This window comes from Carassius auratus, chromosome 20 (genome assembly GCF_003368295.1).
Source record: "Carassius auratus strain Wakin chromosome 20, ASM336829v1, whole genome shotgun sequence".
Taxonomy (NCBI): domain Eukaryota; kingdom Metazoa; phylum Chordata; class Actinopteri; order Cypriniformes; family Cyprinidae; genus Carassius; species Carassius auratus.
The window spans coordinates 25,195,832-25,212,267 of NC_039262.1; the positions used below are offsets into that span (position 1 = coordinate 25,195,832).

A 16,436-nucleotide genomic window follows, 5' to 3' on the forward strand; every position below is an offset into this window, starting at 1 on the left:
GAACTTAGAAACTTCAACTGTTTCAAAGCATTCTTCTTAATGACAAGAAAAGACTTCAGACTCACCAAACCACTGTAATAACCTGAGATTAAAGCCAGTGAACCAGCATCTCTCCTCCCAAATACTCCTAAGGATAGAAACTTCCGCATGAGGTTGGAAAACCATTCCTCAAGAGTTGTACTTGTTATGGCGGCTGACTGCTAAGTTGCTTTCTGATGTTCTTATACTGCATACTCTAGTATCATTCAAGTTTTCCCCAGAATGGGTTCAAAGTCATTCAAAGTTGACTGTTACATAGCAGCTCTTATGAACAAATAAAGCACACCTCTTTTCCTAAGGAGGCAGGGTCTAGTAGCTGTGCTTGGCTGTACTCATAAAGTGTTGAGAAACTGATAAAAGTTTGTAGCTCAGTAAGACTGAAGGAATGCAAAGAGAGAAGTGCATAACTCTTCCTTTACAGTACATTTCACAAGAACAAGAAAAGGTAGCTGGACTCAAAGAATAGAGTACAACATGATGATGTGAACATTCATTCTTTAGTAACCCTATGTAATTTAGAGCTGTATATTCCCATAATTACTCACAGGTTGCCATGAATTTACAGACTTGCAATAAAAAGTTTACTAGAATGATTTACATTTGTTTTTTGTTTTTTTGTTAAATCAACACTCATAAAATAAGTATGTATGTGTAGATTAGGCGACTTGTATGATGTATCTGCAGTAAGTACCCTTTGGGTTGTCTGTCTCTCCCCTGAAAATGATCCCAGACCAGCTGTAGCCAATTACAAGTTTTTAAATGGAGTGGCCACAGCGGGGGCAAGATAATCAGAGACTAAAAGAGTTACGGCTCAAGATACTTTACATATACACAGTAAATGAAAAAAACAAACAAACAAAAAAAAACTTAGCAATATGACAAATATATTCTATATAACAGACATAAAAGAAATAGACCTAACATAGACCTACAAATGGTTTACTTACAAAGTAGCTGCTTCTACAGATTACGTTAGATAGGAGAAACTATTTTAATATAAAAATAAACAAACTATCAACTTCTGTCTTCCATCCTCAAATTACAATTACCAAACATAACAGTATGTCCAGGAATTCTGCATGTAGAATACACACATAAAGTTCACCTGTTCCGAGTTAAAAGCAAACTCTCCACACTAACCTTTCTCTGAACCCAGTGGGGTAAAAGATAAACATCACTGATGCCCTATTACCAGCTTTGAACTGGCTAGCTTTCCCTAGGAGCATAAATGGCATGAGGACATTGTGTGGGTGGGGTTAAATGGTCACCGTCATGCCACAAAAGGTCTTGGGAAGCCCTGTTCAAAAATCTCTAAACAAGAGTGCCAACAGTACCAGTGTTTAGGGACCAAGTCAAAATAATAACAAAAATAATAAAATAGCAGTCTTTATAAAATATGGGTAGTACATACAGTGAATACATTTCCACATGTTTGTTGTGAAGAAATATTTTTTGGTGCAATTTATGGACAATCTTTTAGGAAACCAAATTATTCTATAAGCAAATCGGACTAATTATACAGGACTTCCAGTTAAGAATCATTTGGCAATTAGTTCAGGCCACTCACTGACTACTCACTTCTGAATTTATGTTATAAAAGGGGAAAAAAGCTGATTTATTATATTGCCAGCACCCATATATTGCTTGTGCATCGAGATGATTTACTTTATGAATTGAATGGATGTAACACTCATTTTTGAGCATGTTATACATAAATGCAATTAGTCAAAACACAAAACAAGTTTCAAGCACTTCTGAATAAATGTACAATTACATTCCAAAATACATTTAATATAAAAGTGTTTGAGGTGGATGGCAAATTTTGCACATTAAGATTAGCACTTGCAATATAAACACTTCTGAAAATTTTAGGTGTACTTTTAGCTAGATATATTATTATCACAGATTCGAAAATGTTCAAGCAAAGGGACTGATGATGGTCTGATGGCAGCACTAGGTATATTATTAGTCAGAAATGTTAGCCAAAATATAGCATTATGTTGCTTGCAGAGTCCACAAACCTGTGAACAAAGAGATCAGATGGAACAATTCCAGATCAAAAATAATGCAAAAAGACTGAAAATTGAACATTCCTTGGGTTAATGTTTTATCAGGGACTGTACGGCTGAAGAGTTCTGAGTATTTCATATGACATTTCTTAAAACAAAGGGAAACATATCAGCAGTTAGTCTGTGATACCAACCAGAACCAAATTCCTTAGGTTTGAAAGGATCCACTGTAGCCTACACTGAAAAATAACACAAATGAAGAGGGACTAAACTATTTTATAACAGGACTCAACGCTTAAAGACGCTTTAAATAATCATGAATTAAAACTACAAATGGTAACAGGAAGATTAAAACTGCACCTAGGAAGTCATTAGAATTAACTACAAAATCAGTTTTGCTTTTGAGTTTTGGTTTCACAAATTATGATTGTAGTTTTGCGCAGCTTGTCAGTGAACAATGGCATGGTGTAGTTAATGCTGCTCCATGTGAAGCACAATGCGATTTATCGTGCAGCACTACTAAAAAGCGTAGAATAACAATTAGTCTTTAAATGTAACTGAAGCAGTATGACACAAAAAACTGCATTCTTTTTGCAAGAGACAGGGATGTGCAAGTCTATGTGTCCAAGTTCACCATCGGAAGGGAAGGCTTATGATCATTGCTGATAATTTGACTGATGTATCTCGACCCCAAAATTGTCTGCCTATATTTGTTGTTTTAAACCTGATAAAACAATGTGACGGTAACAAAAACAGCTCATGGAACTCACTGGCAAACACTGATCAAGCCAAACTTGACAAAAATGTCTCAAACGCTTCAAGTGGAGAGCACAAAACCATAAAAACATGTGCAACAAGATATTACTGTTATTGTAATGGATACTGGAAAAGGAATTCTAAACCTGTGAATTCAATACAAATAATGTGACAGAGAAAAGACTGCTGTTGTCCCAACTCTATTCTGTGTTTGACAGGGTAAGAGTAAATACAGTCATGGACTGTTTCTGTCTCCTAGAGCTGTATCAAATTATTAGCCTCTATGTGTGCCAGAACAAATCAGCTGTTATATTAAATTACCACATGCAATTGTGAAAATAACCTACAAAGTTATGCTTTTCAAACAAGTTATTCTGACATTCATTAATGCCACTCTTATGATTATATTGATCACTATTTTATGGTTAATGATACAAAAAAATGTATTAATAAATACTAATATGGTCTGGATACATTGAGCATTCCAAAAAAAACAAATACAATTAAAACTCTGGCCTCACATCTACTCACCTTACATGATATTTAATCATGTGTCCCAGAACATGTTTCAATGTCATTACAAAGTGTGAATGCTCTGCATGCCCAGTTTGTGAAATCTGAAAAGAATGACTGTGGATATTTTCTCAATAATATTAACATAATATAACTTTCCTGTTGTGTCCTTATCCTCAAATTATTCAATCACCAAACTGTTGTTTTCTGTAATTTGTTCCAGTTATGAAAAGATTTAGGTGAGTGGATCCATGGTAGCTTATGCGCCTCAGTTGCTATGAATGGTTGTCATTGTTTAGCTGGCATGTGTCTGATTTCTGTACTAGAAAAGCTGCACCCACATTGCTTGACCAAGTGGAAAAAAACAAAAGCACTGTAGCAAGGTTATACTGATTATAGTAAAATCAATGATTTTGATGTGGTTGATGCCAAACCAACTAAACTAAATCAAATGAAAAAGTAAACCATAGCTGTGTATCTTATGTTTTTCTCAAACAAAACATCTTTTAAATCCACACCTGCCACCTACACCTGGTCTACGGCTTTAAGTTTGTTCTAAGCCGATGTGCTGTACCTTGGTTGGATTAGTTTGGTTCTTACAGCCACTTAGAAGTCTAGTGACACTGACAGGTTTACAAGTGCTCAACTCTAAGGTATACATTCACTCCTGATTGTTGATTTACCTGTAAAAGTCAATGTAATGAAATAAAAAACATGCTCAATCAATTTACTGGGTTGTTTAACTGTAAAGCTTTACTTTTACTATTACTAGGGAGGTGAACAAGTACTCTTGAAGGGATCAATAATGTAAATGAAGATTGGTCATGATAATGACTTTTTATAAATACATATAAAGTCAAATATTAGAACAGAAAAAATTAAAAGTCAAATAGGATCTTGTTTTTAATCTTATGACTTTTGTTGAATTGTGCTGAATACTTTCTGGTATTGTTTTGGAGTCTTTTGTATGATTCTAGGTGTGGTATTTTCTAATTGGCTAATAAGCCAGATTGCTAATGGTCACTGGTCCACTGCACATCTTGTTATAGCGCTTAATCTCTCCGCTTGTTGTTGGATGGCTTGGTTAAAACTGCCTTGTGCAAGCTTGTGGCATGAACCACCAAACAATTACACCAAAGCCTGTCCAAAAAAAAAAAAAAAAAATGATGTTCTTGAGAACTTTTAATTTATTTTAAGAAATTGAAGAAACTTCTTTCATAAGATGATTTTGCTGAATCCAACAACAGCATAATAGTATGCTACTCCAAACACTGCATGATAAATAAGAAAAAAAATAACACTATACACATGCAAACTCCACATATAATTCATCCAAGATCCATCATGTTTCTAATGCAGCTTGCATAAGACATCCATAAGACATTTCTTACAGTCTGGCCATCACCCAAAGATGTGTGCTACAGACCTGTTAATACAACACGAGTAGAGCAGAAAGATACATCATAACAGAGCTATTGGCAGGTGACAACAGCTAAGCACCTTAAATATAGGAAACTGCTTTGTCATTGACCCCTTCAAATAAGAGAGCTTAGGCAGCTTGTTTCCAGTCTTTACTTAGATGAGAAATAATTCAGGTCTGCATGCATTCTTCTTTATTTAAAATGGCAACATGAATAAAAAATTTTGTCTGCATCACTGATGCACACAGACTCATTGTTGCTTAATAAAGACAAAGACGCCACTGTGTCCAAAGCAGAACATTACTAAGTGCTCAGCGGGCTGTGAATGACCTAAATGACAGAATGTTAACCCAAAATCAAGCATAGAAATTAAAATATCTTAATGAAATTAAAACACAATTGAAAAAAAAAAAAAATCAGTTACAATGAAAATACTGTATTTGTTTTAGAGCTGTTATGCTAGTACAACTAAATATTAAAACACCCACACAATAAAATAACCAAATTAATCATTCGGAATTGGGGCAGAAAATCTAAAAATTATGATTAATTGAGGAACAACTAAAGTTACTAGTCGTGGCAGAAAAAATATCACAATCACACAATGATATACGGTATTTGAACATATTGCTGTGCTAAATCAATCTTTAGGTTTGGATTAAATACATTTTATTATGACTTAAATATATTATTCATTTCATAAAATAATATAACAATAATCGACTTAACTTGATTAAAAGTTACAGATAGCCTAATCTAACTAACTAAAATAAATAAAAAAGATTGTTTTACACACCTTCATGTAAAGCTTTCTCATGCAGATTTTCAAACTGATGTTTTCCAGGACAACCAGGTGCACACAACTCAACAGGTGGAAAATCCTGCTTAACATATTTAGGGGTGTCTACAGACAAACACCATCCCTTGCCAAAAAGTTAACAAAACACATGACAGAAAATCCACCATACAATGTTTACTGCCAGGTCTCCTTCAAATCTCAAATGTAGAATAGTCACAGAGTTCAAAATCTATTCAATTATGAAGAGTTTCGAGGCAGTAGAACTGTCCCACCCCCATCAGAACAGACAACAACACATCACTCGCGGCTCAGCTGTGCAGAAATGACAGCTACAGTGCACACACACACGCACGCACGCACACAGAATTAAAGCTTGAGTCGCTCAACACACTCACACAGCCACCGCAATGCATAACAACAGCACTGGGGGACAATTTACAGCTCACTTGAGAACTCATTAAGACACAATTTTACCGTGTTTCAGAGAGCATAACACTAATGATAATGAACTGTACTGTGTTGTGTAACACATGTTGTGTGTTTATGTGTGAGGAACTCTCATGAGAAAAAGTGGTGACTGCTTAAGAAGGGCACACAAACAAAGACTAGGAAGTGACATAAATTTGAGTACATAAAGCTCACACTATGCCAACAACATCACAGCAAACCCTTGAATAATTTATAATCTTTTAAAATTATTGTTAAAGTTGGTGGATACAACTAAATATCCAAATCTGCCAGATGAATATCCAGTAATGGCTGATTCTGTACTGTATGTCACTGGCAGCCCTCCCATGTGAAGCTTTATCTTGACACTAACCAGAGGAGACACTGTGTAAGGTCTCTCCATTCACCTCCAGATAATCCAGTCTGTTAATCCATTTACCTGCTTTAAAAAGAGCCCCAGGCTTGTGCACTCTCGGCTCAAAATATTCACGTTTGCACGGCCCCCAATATAGGGCAACCCTTTATTGTCTATGGTCTTGTCTTGTGTGTATGCCCTTGCCCTGAAATGTTCTTCATACAGTTTTAAGAGATGTTGCTGCAGACCAAAAAAACTAAACAAAAGCAAACTTGCAGCATGATCTCATGACTATCTGTTTTATGTAAAATGTGGCTCTATTGCAATATTGACACCGACAGCATCTATAACATTATTATGTATGAACAACTTTACCTATCATATAAGACTGCCATCTAGTAGCAAACATACAATCTCCCCTTCGTGGCTTGTGATTGTAGCTCCGCTTTTTTGTTAAATCTCCATCTTACTATCACGCTCTGTTGTCTTAAGTGATAAAATATAAACTTAATTCATATATCCGTTATTATCTATCAAACTAATGTGACCATTTGATTGAAATTTTAAATTGCGAGTGCAGGGTGCCTACAGTGTGTTAGCATTCGTTAGCCGGTTAGCTTGACATTCAAATTTCCATCCGCATTTCTATTCGCGTCTATTACAGTTTTCTTCTTTTCTTTTCTCTCTCGCAATGTCTTCAAATAGATGAAATAGACTGAATAATTACACAGAGTCTTCAGTTACAAAAACAGACAAGGCACAAAGTACAAACAAGAACACAAGATGAACACGAACACAAAACAATCATATAAATCATGACAGCTTCTAAGAAAAATCTTAAGATTTAAAATTACAATTGGCTAGAAATGCATTTTTTTTTTTTCAACTCTACATAAGTATATTTTGAGATTCTTACGCCACCTAACGAGTAATTAAAATCCAATGAATAATTCACATTTCTCCGGATCAGTTACAAAAACTTTGTTAATACCACATATTTGGGTAAAAGCCTATGGTAAAAGTATGTATTATTAAAAAAATAATAACAATAACAGTATAAACAGCACATTCTATATTTGAGTACGACTGAAAGTCATGATAGGAGCAGTTTTCCCTCAAACAAATTCCCATGTTATAACTTTCAAGACATTAAAACATTCAAGTTTATAACTGACCAACGTTTAAAAACAAATTTACAGTTGTCCTTGTATACAAATATGTAGCTTTGGAGCCATTGCTGTGAAGCTGTACAAACGCTTCCAGTGTGAATACTCTGGCGCAGCTGCAGGGACGCTGTAGTTACTCTCATGCACTGCTCATGCTCGCAGTGTGAAACAGGAGTGAGACTTGATGGTTGCTCTGTCAATTCTTCGTCATCAGTTAGGAACCTAGGTGTGCTATTTGATGGCAATCTTTCCTTAGAAAGCCACGTTTCTAGCATTTGTAAAACTGCATTTATCCATCTCAAAAATATAACGAATTTATGACCCATGATGTCGATGTCAAATGAAGAAATGTTAATCCATGCATTTATGACCTCAAGGTTAGATTATTGTAATGCTTTATTGGGTGGTTGTTCTGCACGCTTAGTAAACAAACTACAGCTAGTCCAAAATGCACCAGCAAGAGTTCTTACTAGAACCAGGAAGTATGACCATATTAGCCCAGTCCTGTCCACACTGCACTGGCTCCCTATCAAACATCGTATAGATTTTAAAATATTGCTTATTACTTATAAAGCCCTGAATGGTTTAGCACCTCAGTATTTGAATGAGCTCGGTACATAATAGTCGTCAACGTCTGCTGCGTTCTCAAAACTCTGGCAATTTGATAATACTTAGAATATCAAAATCAACTGCGGGCGGCAGATCCTTTTCCTATTTGGCGCCTAAACTCTGGAATAACCTACCTAACATTGTTCGGGAGGCAGACACACTCTTGCAGTTTAAATCTAGATTAAAGACCCATCTCTTTAACCTGGCTTACACATAACATACTAATATGCTTTTAATATCCAAATCCGTTAAAGGATTTTTAGGCTGCATTAATTAGGTAAACCGGAACCGGAAACACTTCCCATAACACCCGATGTACTTGCTACATCATTAGAAGAATGGCATCTACGCTACTATTAGTCTGTTTCTTGCTTAGTTGAGGACACTTCATTTACAGCGATTTTGTCGACTTAATTGCACAGATACCATTTAAACTGAACTGAAGAGGATGATGACTTCGCTGAATTCAATGAGGAATAGCCTTTTTGCATTATTGACACACAATTTTACTATTTAATGCTGTGGGACACAGCAAGTATCTGGGAAAATATTTAAATGTGTAATACTGCTTATATATGCCATTATTTTGTTAACCATATTCACGATATTATTCTTAGTGGTTAGGTGCAAGGGAAAAAGCTTTAAAAAATCTAGTTTTAACTTTTTGCATATTTGTTCAGTGCTCATGCAAATAAAGTTTTGCACGCACACACACACACACGTGTTTTACATGAATAGGCAAATTACTTGATAACAAAAAACTCAGCATGGATGAATGATTGAAAGGATACAAATTTCCACCATTTATCATCACTAATTCATAATGTAATTTCTTGGATTTCATTTGATCAGACATGTCTCCTGCGCTTTACTGCTAAAAAGAATGAATGTACAACACACTTGAATCTTTCAAAACAAAAATTAACACATTATGAAACCTAATAATCTTACAGTTAAATGCAGTAACAATGATTGATCAAGTTAATGATATAATATTTTTACTAAATGGCCAGAAAAGAACTGTACCCCTGGTGTAGCCTTGTTTTTGGTGTAGCCTGGTTTCCCTAGGTTTTTAATTTTTTTATCTCCCAAAAACCTTTGGAATTATTTTTAGTTTGTTTGTTTTGTTTGCTCATCCACGCGAGTGACGATTGTGCATTTGCTATCAAAAACACAATCTAAGGGGCCGTTACACAATGTTTTCAGTCAAAAACTGGAAACTTTTGAATGTGTTTTACACGAAACGTGTTGTTTACATGACAACAGCATTTTTGAAACTGAAAACACATATTTTTTGAAAACGGGTTTCATAGTGCAACTTTTTGAAAACACCACCATTTTCATTTCCGTGTAAACACCCAGTACGGGAATCTTTGAAAACAGTGACCTCATGTGCGTGCGTAGAACATGTTAGGTATGTACTGTAGACACACTCAGAACGTGTCAATTTTAAAGGCAAGCTTGAACAAACATACACAACAATGGTGGAGTCCATGGTATTGTTGTTGCTGCTCAAGAGTTTGCTTATGCTTCTTCAGCAAAGTTTGGATTTACTGTACTTCACCAATATTACAACCAACAAGCGGAGACACATCATATGCAACATATAATTGTCACTTCCACACAGGTACTGTTTACATTTAAGGTGACAGCACTAACTACTGGCCTGGCATCCGTAATACAGTGTTTTTTTTGGCCTTTTTCACAGATACGTGTAAACTTGAATTTGAAAACATTATCGTGTATACATGAAACTTTTTAAAAAGATAGGGGAAAACCTTTTCTGTTTTGACTACATCATTGTCGTATAAAAGTAGCCTAAGAGAAAAGTTTATGCTTTGGCAATGCCCCTGAGATATTTGGCCTGCTAAATATCAGGACCTGTCGGAGACTCACAGTGACAGTGAATTGACATTGGTGACAACCTACAGCCAATGAAAGAACAAAAGGGAAAGTTTAGCGGGAGGAGTTACAAGAGGCCTGCAACAGAACATCAGCAAGCAACCATTCTCTCCTTCATATTCCATCTTTATTTTTTTATTTCATTGCAAATCAGTGAACAGACAACTTGGACTGCAAGCTGTTTTGTGGGATTTGACAGGAATAAATATATTAGAGAGAGATCACTTCTCTCATATGATCTTACATTATTTCCTGTATTAAATCAGACAACTAGATGGAAACCCAAACAGTCATGCAGTGTGAGAAGAGCAGTGAAAAAATTACAAATTTCATAACCCACCACAACATAATGAATTAATGTATAGCAACAGCAATTTACAACCACAGTAACTATATCCAATTTTACATAACGCAACATACTAAATAGCATTAAAAACCATGAAATTCTTAAATGCTGTTTCAGGATTTTTTAGGAGAGTACAGGGCAATGTTTAATATAGTACAATATTAAACTGTAAAATTACTGTAAAAAGAATAATTTACAGTTCAGATAAGTTGTAACAAAAACAAAGTTTTATAAAATTATGAACTTTACATTTAAGCATTTTAAACCATTGTTAAGAAAATTAATCCATTTTAAGTTAAAAGTATTAATTATATAATGATAATGATATTTTGCTGAGTGTGTTATTGTGCTGATATCTTAAGGACTACCGTGGCTAGCTGACTTCTGAATATTTTTATATTCTTCATATTCTCTGTGGTCAGTTCACAGCAGTAACATAAACTAATAATTTCCAACTTGTTTTATGAATTTTTTTTATCTTGAAGCCATATTTTGTAAAAGTGTGGCCAATTTTTTGAGTCAAATTCTTGCATTTGGGTTGTTACCAAGCAAATTAAATCAGTATCAACAAAAGTTATCTTTTCAATGCAGAGGAAACACAGAAGCTGCATTAGAAGCTTAATTAGGATGCATTTACACTAGGGCTGTGCAAAAAAATCGTATTCGATTTTCATGCACATCTCATCAGTAAAAACGCTCCTTTAATTGGAAGTATTATCTCCAGCACGTGTGTTCAGATCAGGGTTGCCAGGTTTTCACAACAAATCCTGCCCTGTTGCTTCTCAAAACTAGTCCAAAACTAATCGAAATTCAAGGAGGTTCCCAGATAAAAACAAAAAATGCTTCCCGGGGTTAAAATATACGTTTTGTTTTTTTGGCATGGTTGTCTTGGTAAAATTTGCATTTTAGGGGCTAAATATCACGTTATTGGTATTGGGATTGCTTCAAACCGCGAACATGAAAAACAACCACAGACTTCGCAACACTGGTTCAGGTGGAGCGGCAGTTTCTACACAGAGCCGTAGTCTACCGACAACTAACACAAAATCGCTTTCAAAATCGACAAAGAATCGCCACCGATTTTAAAATCGATTTTGTGTAGATTGTCAGTGAATTACGGCTCGGTGTAGTAAATGCCAACCAATGTTGCCAAGTCTGTGGTTGTTTTTCATGTCCGCGGGTGGAAGCGACCCCAATAGAAATAACGTGATATTTAGCCCCTAAAATGCAAACTTTACAAAGGCAACCATGCCATTAAACTTTAATTTTTACCCCGGAAAGCAATTTTTTTTATCGGGGAACCTCCTGGAAACACGATTGGGCTAGTTTTGGACTAGTTTTGAGAAGCAACTGAGCAGGATTTGTTGTGAAAACCTGGCAACCATGATCTGAACGCACGTGCTGGGAGATATACTTCTAATTACAGGAGCGTCTTTACTGATGAGATGTGCATGAAAATCGCATTCGATTTTTTGCACAGCCCTAATTTACACACCATTTAATACAGCTCTGAGGGGCATTAAATACTTTAATCTGCAATTACAAATGCATATATTTTTTTACAATTTAAAAGGGGTCATCTGTTGCAATTTCAAGTTTTCTCTTTCTCTTTCAAGTGTTACAAGCGGTTTTTGAATAGATTATATCCTGGAGGATGCATTACAAGGTAGAAAGGCATCAAGGAACGTCCAAATTCAATGTTAGCTTCAGTTCCTGTCTTCTGAGATGCCTTCATCTGGTCGATTTTTGAAGGCAGCATAGATGTATCCTTTGCTGCCTTTGATATCCCACAATCCTTTGCGTTCAATTTTGTTACAGTTAAGCTATAAAAAGATGGCATCCGAAAGATTGGGTTTTTACTTTCAACCACAATTTGAAATCTGAGCAACATTTGAGTCTACATACAATGTCCAATGGAAAGTTTCCCAATTAAATCTTAATTAGAATGTTAGGGGATAATGTTCTAATAATGTTTATAAAACATTTTAGAAAGTTTTTAGAAATGGTAACACAAAAGGCGCACAGAAAGTATTCTCGTAGCTTTGTATAATTGTGGATGAACCACTGACGTCACATGGATTAATCCACAGATTTCTTTGCTACGTTTCTGGACTTGGAATCATTTCAGATGCATTGCTGTCTATACAGGTTCAGACAGCTCTCAGATTCCATCAAAAATATCTTAATTTGTGTTCTGAAGATGAACAGAAATCTTAAGGGTTTGAAACAACATGAGTATGTTTAAAAAAATAATAAAATAAAATAAAATAAAAACCTCTCTCTTTATTTATTCCTTTTTTTCTAGCTTGTAATTATTTGAACAATGTCTAAAACTCTGTATTACAAGCACTCCCTGTGTCTGTTTGCCTCTTTAAGAAGAATCGCTTTATGTATTCTCCAATTGAAAGCTGCTTTGGATAAAAGTGTCTGCAAAATGACTAAATGTAGATGTAAGCTGTGGTATAAAATCAGTATCACATTTGCTTACTTTTGGAGAAAAAAATGGCCCTCTTCGTGTGATATTAACTATAAGAAATTATATAAATATATAACATCTCTGCCCTATCTTTTATTATGTGATAATTCTAAATTTTAATAGACTGATTCATGCAGAATCTAAATGTGCAAGCTTACTAGTAATGTTTGTGTACACTCTGTAGGTGTTTGTTTTTTGCAATATACCAATATCAAAATATCAAACTGTCCATCGTTAAAACAACAATTAGTATATTATCGCAGGCAATACATTTCGTACACCCCTATGTTTAGATATTTATTATGTCGCACCAAAGGACAACAAAACATAACACTTTTGTGGTGTTTCAAAAAAGTTAAATATTTGAACAATTCTGAGGCAAAAATGTGCTATGTGAACATGTCATGTGTATAACAGGAGGCTTCAGTAACACGAACATAAATGGGGTATAATTAAAGTAACGTTGAGAGTTGAGTCTTACCTTCACCCATTGGGACGTCATGGGCCGTGCTATGGGATTTCTCTGGCATGGCACCGATGCCTCACTCCTGTAAATTAGAATATGTAGTCAACATCTCTAAGCTCCATACACAAAATACTGTTATTCATCAATATGTTTTTGACTTTACATAGGTAAAATACTTTTTTTTTCACTTATTAATATTGTTTGTTAATTGATCTTTTGAAATCTTGTTTAATACTGTCCCACTAATTGGGATCCTCATCTCTGACAAATATTGCCCTGATATAATAACTAGGTATATAGCTTTGATTTTGATTGTATTTGTGAATGTGTCTGTCATTAGTCAATTAATTAAAGAAAATATTATGCCTCACAGTGTGGTACAACAATCACACCAATGAGCTTAAGAAGGCTGCTCGGAAAATGAAGTGCAGGAGGAGTATGAACTTAGAGGTTATTTGAGGGGCATGGAGGGGATAGTGTCTCTTGCTAGAAGATGGGCTCTGAAAGCAGCAAGAACCATATTTCAGTGCACTCACAGAAAATAACCAAAACAATCCTAGGATCCTCTTCAGTAAAGGCTGACAAATAAACTAAGCTATGACAGAACAAAAAATGTCACGTAACAGGAAGAACTAACAACCCACCGGTCCTCAAGGCAAACATGTATGTAACTACTGAAAATTCTGCTTCCTGTAATCTTAGAACCTCTTATTATTATCAACCTGTAGCTTTGCTTAGAGCATGTCACAAAAGTTTCAAGTTGGCAATAAAAAAATTGCCAATATCAAACATTTCATTAATTAAAAAAATATATAATAATAATAATAATTTTAAAGGTTTGTCATCAAAACTATATTTATGACTGCTAAGAAATTATATTTATGAAGAATTTTAGTCAGAATTTAGACCCCACAGTTCTGAGACTGCACTTGTCAGAGTCAAAAACTCACTGTTCATATCATCTGACTATAGCTGCACCGCACTGCATTGTGGGCAGGCATTAGCATGGTTTATATCCTCGCTATCAGTTTGTGTAAATGAAGAGATGCCACATAAAACAGGTATGGTAAGTTGCGTATGGAATGCCACAGGTATCAGTATTAGGCCCGCTTTTTCATTGTTTTTCATTGTCACGCTAATTATCACCTCTGCATTGGTCACCTGTCAGGTTTCATACCAGTTTTTACATTTTGCTAATACTTACAAAGCCTTGAACAGCCTAGTTCTGCAGTACGTATTCAGTTTTTAACATGCTTTAATCCCTAACGGCCACAAAAACCTGATGTTCAGACAAAAGTATCCGAAATTGCAAAAAAAAAACAAAAACAAAGGAAGTAGGTCTTTTCCTACCTGATTCCTAAACTCTGGAATAGTTTCCCTAGGACTATACAAGACTCAAAACACACTCTATGTTCTCATATTGTTTTCTATTTATTTATTTATTTTAACTGGGTCATTTGTATAGGCTGTTATATTATAAATATAGAGAAAGTTAATACATAACAATAAGCAAAAATAAACTGCACCAACAGCCAGGACAGCTAATTAATCCTATGATGGACATATGGAAATAAATCCACTTCCTCTGGTTCAGGACAGGCCGTAAAACAAAGGGAACAAGAGGATCCCACACCCAGTCACCATTTCCTTAGAAACAAATAATTCTGCCAACCGATATACCATGTCATTTATCCTTCTGAGTATGTGTGGGCATTTATTTGACCTGTGCAGTGCATGTGCACTGTATATATCAGCATTTAAGTCTGCTCTTTCTGTGAAGATATCTGCAAGTTTTTTCTCTCCCTCTAATTTTGTACAAGCACTTGTAACTGCTGGGATACTTTTGAGTGTCCATTAATGATTTCCTTCTATTATCTGACACTGAAGGTAAAAAGCTTGCTTAGATCAGCACATAGCTGTGATCTGATCTCTACATTTTGAAACCAAAGCCCATTCCCCTACTCTAAACCTACAGTATTGCCTAATGTCTAATATAAAAGCAGTACAGAATTTACATTGTCATTATCAATACCTTACAGCAATTCTCAGAATACTAGGAATAATGTGTGCATATTTAATGTCTTAATATATGTGCATATTTTCTTGTCTTCATATCACAGTTTAACTAGCAAAAATCTTGTGTCTATCCAGACCATTTACTATAACAAGGATCAACAATGATTTTGACTCAACATGCTCTTCTAACTGTACAGTAGCAAAACAGCATGTTTAATTGTAAAGAGTTAGGGAGAGAGAGAGAAATAATCAATAAAACTAAACTATTGTGCTATTTCGGATTAGACAAGATTGTATTTTAGACATTTTTTTTTTTTCTTATCCAATTTAAAGACAACATAATCAGTCATAATAAATAACTGCTCAGAATTATTATTATTATTTTAGATTCTAAATTATTCCTTCTTTTAATTATATAGAATGTGTTATATTATTTGACATTATTAACACAGGTGTGATGTATGCATTCAGAACAAATATATATTAAGTATATGCTGCTTTATCAATGTCTTTGGGAAGTGTATTTTGATATCCAAGATGTTCTGTTTTTTTTTGTGCCTGGTAAGGCAATACATGCTTGCATGACTATTCCAGGAACAAATATGTAATTCCTATTCTTGCGTGGCTGTATATTTGATTTTATACAGTCTGTAAGTAATGGGTGTATTTGAAATTTAAAAAAAAAAACTTGTTAATTAAAAGGGGTTTATATACTACTGAGTAAATGAATTACTCCGGGATATTGGTTTGTTTTAACTCAGAGGGAGTGTCAGCCACATTAAAAAAGTGAACAGCTTAAATCATTTGTGGATTAATGCGTACTGGAGACGTGAACTGTTTAAAACGATTCAGTTCGATGTGATTAACTGGTTCAAAAAGATCCGGTTACATCGAATTATTCGTTCGCGAACCGGATATGACAAACTGCAGAGTTTTGAACTCTCTTACAACAGACACGGAAGAGAAGACAATGATGAATAAAGTCTTATTTTTTGCTATTTTTGGACCAAAATTTATTTTTGATTCTTCTGACCCTCTGATGTCACATGGACTACTTTGATGATGTTTTTCTTACCTTTCTGGACATGGACAGTAGACCGTACACACACTTTCAAT

The 16,436-nt window shown here is 34.9% G+C and overlaps 1 protein-coding gene across 5 annotated transcripts in view; it reads right to left on the bottom strand.

Annotated features, from left to right (window-relative positions):
* The window catches only part of LOC113121269 (pleckstrin homology domain-containing family G member 3), a 53,212-nt gene that overhangs the window by 27,560 nt on the left and 9,216 nt on the right, over positions 1-16,436 (bottom strand). For 2 of the 5 annotated variants that reach the window (XM_026291601.1, XM_026291602.1), the window contains exon 2: positions 13,320-13,386. In XM_026291601.1, the coding sequence (XP_026147386.1) occupies positions 13,320-13,368 (49 nt within the window). In that variant the 5' untranslated portion in view covers positions 13,369-13,386. Of the gene's footprint in view, positions 1-65; positions 237-13,319; positions 13,387-16,436 lie in introns of those variants that run through there. The other 3 variants (XM_026291600.1, XM_026291603.1, XM_026291604.1) reach the window with 3 other exon arrangements.